Source organism: Nilaparvata lugens, chromosome 2, assembly GCF_014356525.2.
Source record: "Nilaparvata lugens isolate BPH chromosome 2, ASM1435652v1, whole genome shotgun sequence".
NCBI classification, from domain to species: domain Eukaryota; kingdom Metazoa; phylum Arthropoda; class Insecta; order Hemiptera; family Delphacidae; genus Nilaparvata; species Nilaparvata lugens.
In genome coordinates, this window is record NC_052505.1 from 99,731,970 (window position 1) to 99,735,999 (window position 4,030).

Sequence of the window (4,030 nt, forward strand, 5' to 3'; positions counted from 1 at the left end):
AAATTATTATCAACCTGTAAATCAAATTCTGAATCTGCACTGTATGATTACATATTTTATTGTAATATATTTCAGTTTTGTTAATTCGCTTTCTGAGTTCGATTATTTCTTAAGCCTGTCAATTATTGTGTCTGATACGTTCTATATCATCAAGACCCGATCGAATACGATCATTGGAATAATTGAATTAAGCTGGATATTGGAACAGGTCTAAGTGGATGTAGCGAGTGGGGTCAGATCGAGATATTTATTCTTTGTCCTTACCTGCTCATATATCAGCTTTTATCTGTTACCAACCTCGACTTAGGAGCGAACACATCAATTGTACAGCAGATGCAGCCCGAGATCATATAAATTCCTACAATAGAGCTTAAAACCCGACAAGACTCTGTTCTCGAAGTATATTCTGAACGATATTTGGTCCAAATACCGTATTTTAATCCTTCAGAACTTATTAGAGACGCAGTCCCGTAAATTATCTACATCGGGATTTTTGCTCGACCTGTATGATTTTGTATGCTCATTCTTCACAGGTAATAATTTTAAGGTATCCGTATTCAGTGTTTAGCGATCGCTACACTGCTTATAAAAATTTCATCACTATACAATTTGTCATTAGAAGAATCAAGGGTGAGCGAGCGTTTAGGCCTCCGCGATTCCGACAATTGTATTGAATCTTGTGGTGAATCAATCAGTCTGGTGTACACTCAGCGTCCACGCACGCAATTACAAAATTTATAGCCGCTACACCATTGACTCAGTACAAGATTCACTCTACATGTGTGAAGCCGTTAAAAAACGCACCACATGATTTGCCGGCCCAACGTGAGGCATTTAGATTCAGCACTACATGATTTGGCAAATCTCTCTACATATGTGAGGCGAGTAAAATACAGCTTTACACGATTTGGCGCCAACGTGGGGCATTGAAGAGGTGGATAATCGACTACGAGGATTATTTAGTTGCTCAGTATACTATAGCGCTGACAACGGGAAAATTTTTTGAAAAATTCATGGTTGTGAATTCTTCAATTTAATATTAACTGTTCACTGTTATATAAAATAACAAGAAGTACCATACCCAATTTTTGAACAGAAAAGAAATTTATCGATTGATGAATTTTTAGAGAAAAAATCGAACTCAGAATTTTATTATCGTGTTATTCGAAAATTGGTCATACTATAAGTCATAGGTATAAGAGATATCATAAGAAAGGTCATATTATTTGAAGAATATTAGGTCTATATTGAAACAATTTATAAAATTTACAGAAAAGAGGATTGAAGTTATTTACATTTTTAAAAGTTTTTAAAGCATAAAGAGGGAAGTAAAATTAAATCACGGATATATTGCGGAATAATTCAAGCAGAGTATCACTGCTTTTATATAAAATTTTGCAAAGAACACTAGCCTATATATAGAATTGCGGCAAGAAATTATAAGAATAAAATATTTATAATAATAGTAATAATAAATTATAAGAGGCGTACCTGTATTACCGCATAAGTGTTCACTGTGTATCCTGTATGTTCTTGTCATTTTATGTTAACGATATTGCTAACTTGACTCATTTTATCACTGAACACATTGCTAAACCACTTTTTCTGTATTTCACTCACTACGAAGCTATAACAATTTCTATTGGATTTCTTATTAATTATTTTGTATATCACATCAACACTTTCACGTTTTTTATTCACCGCACACGTTCGTCGCATTATTTTCTCACAAACTATGGCAGGAAACGACCAGGTCAATCCAAGTCTGTCGGACACCGAGGACATCTCACCGATTGTTCGCCGCCATCCGCATCTGCCACCGCATCCGCCGATTTCCATCCAAATGTACTGGATGATTTATCTTCGACGCAGGTGGAGGAGAGCTGCATCCTAGTGGAGGATCCATCGGCAGCCCAAGAGCCGGAGGACGAAACATCGGGAGAGCATACGGACGACGACGCCCCAGAAACAGGAACCCCCATTTCTCGCACCGTTGCTCGGATAAAAAACCAGCAGGTGACCGTTAGATGTATGCCCGCTCCCGCACTGGATATGGACGCCTTCCTGGAAGCAATAACAGTAAGATAGAGAAAGGAAACAAACAAACAAATGAAGCAATAAACAAAGTTCTTCAGCAACAAAGGAAGAGTTAAAGAAGGAAATCCAAGAAATAAAGAAGGACAACAAGCAAACAAAGGAAGAATTAAAAAAGGAAGTTCAAGAAGCAAAGAAGGTAAACGAACAGGGTTTGGAGAAGTTGAGCAGCGATGGACAGAGCATTCCATGATACCGATAATACCATCAAAAAATTAGCTGAGTGTCTGGATAAATCAATTTTAGAAACAAATAACCGATTGGATAGGATATCTGAAGATATGCATATGGGAAAAATCAGCGTCGAAGTCAGCATAAGAAACATATACATGTGGAGAAGGATACAATAAAGGTGGTTAAAGTCAAACAAGCAAGCGAACATAACACATGTATGGAAAACCAACCCACCGAGAATGTCAAGACTGGAGTCGCGCCGCACCCGCCGAACGCCGAGAGGAACCAGTCGACATCGCCCGCCAAGCCGAGGACGACATCCATGGCATAGAGGGGCCAGCCGTACAACCGCGCGCCGGACACCAGGAGTCCAAGGACGTTGCCGACCACGTTGAAGAGCAGCCCGGACCGCCGACCGCCCACATCACCGTCCATCCACCGAGGACAGCGCCTGCAACATATAAACCCAGCATTCATGAAGATAGTCACCTAAACAATAGAAATGAAACAGAAACCACAACAAATTGAAATCACAACTGAAAATAAAAACCTCTAAATCAAAACAACACACAAGTAAAATAGCAGCTCCACGGAAAAGAAAAATGGTCTCAAGAAAAATTATCTACATCGCCGTCATGTTAGGCTAAAATCTACATCAAATCTTTTACAAGCATGCATGATAGGAGAAAAACCATATCAAGAAGAACCTACAACCACCGCAGTCATGTCCGGTTAAAGTCAAGCAGACTGTACACCAGCATGCCGGAAAGAAAAATATCATTTGAAAAAACCCACAGACACCACCGGCATGTCAGGTTTAAAAAGATCAAACTACATGTCACCGGTAAACAAAGAGGACAACATTGGCTGAAGAGATCTACCTACTTCGCCGGCACATTCGTTTTAAGCCAAGTTTTAATAAAACGGATAGTTGCAAATTGGAATGGAACTTGAAATAAATCAGAAATCAAATTTAGATGGGGCTTAAGGAAGATAATAATCTTTTAATCAACTGGAAGCTACGTTGTGAATACACAAATTATCAAACTTCTTCATAGTCACAGCCTACCCATTGAATCACATCTTTGCAGACTAGCATCTTTCTACTGCAGCCTAATCATAATCAACATAACCTAAACTTCGCCGCATCTCAGCTAATAAACAACAATCCACTTCAAATGAAGAAATTATTATCAACTTTAATAACAGAAGAATAAAACTACGAAACAACTTTAAAAATTTACCAACCTAATCAAGCCATCCGCCTCATGTTACAATCATCACAGAAACAATCGCCTGGTACATGCCGCACAACTGAAAAATAGAAACAAGAATTATAGTATCCACGGAAAATAATTATAAATTAGAAATAACATGAAATTAGTAGTGAATAGGAGGAAAGAAAATAAACAAAGTTTATTTGAAAAAATGTGTAAATCTAACCTTGAAATACAGAATCGATAGAAAAAATCTATTCAGAACCAAAGCCTGTTCGATAATTTTCTTCGTCACACCAACCAATGTGTGCGAAATCACAGAGTCAATGTATAGGAATCAAAGCAATATCGTTATTAATTATTGTAACCTATTATTTAATGTGAATTATAAGTAAAAAACGCAACCAAAAATATATATTTATGTTAATTGCACGAAATGCGCATGTTCTATGTCATATAAATGTATTGCTAAAAAGCTAAAAAGAAAATGAAATTCTTACCTTAAATGTGAAATTTATTACTGTTGCATCAAAAGATCATGAATT

General features: G+C 37.3%; 1 protein-coding gene across 1 annotated transcript; it reads right to left on the reverse strand.

Annotated features, from left to right (window-relative positions):
* Window positions 1-1,835: 1,835 nt before the first annotated feature.
* LOC120349756 lies at window positions 1,836-3,538 on the reverse strand. The gene is made up of 3 exons (XM_039420322.1): window positions 3,517-3,538; window positions 2,503-2,719; window positions 1,836-2,064 (listed from the first exon to the last, which is right to left on the reverse strand). Exons 2-3 carry the CDS (start codon window positions 2,701-2,703, stop codon window positions 1,891-1,893), a joined length of 375 nt encoding a protein of 124 aa, XP_039276256.1. The 5' UTR covers window positions 2,704-2,719; window positions 3,517-3,538; the 3' UTR covers window positions 1,836-1,890.
* Between the last annotated feature and the right edge of the window lie 492 nt (window positions 3,539-4,030).

Bases quoted from the DNA above. Each gene is read 5' to 3' on its own strand.
- LOC120349756 (XM_039420322.1), bottom strand. From the start codon at position 2,703: ATGGACGGTGATGTGGGCGGTCGGCGGTCCGGGCTGCTCTTCAACGTG. The intron at 2,065-2,502 runs GTGGGTTGGTTT...TATTGCTTCCAG, and splicing joins CTCCAGTCTTGACATTCTCG to GAAGGCGTCCATATCCAGTG.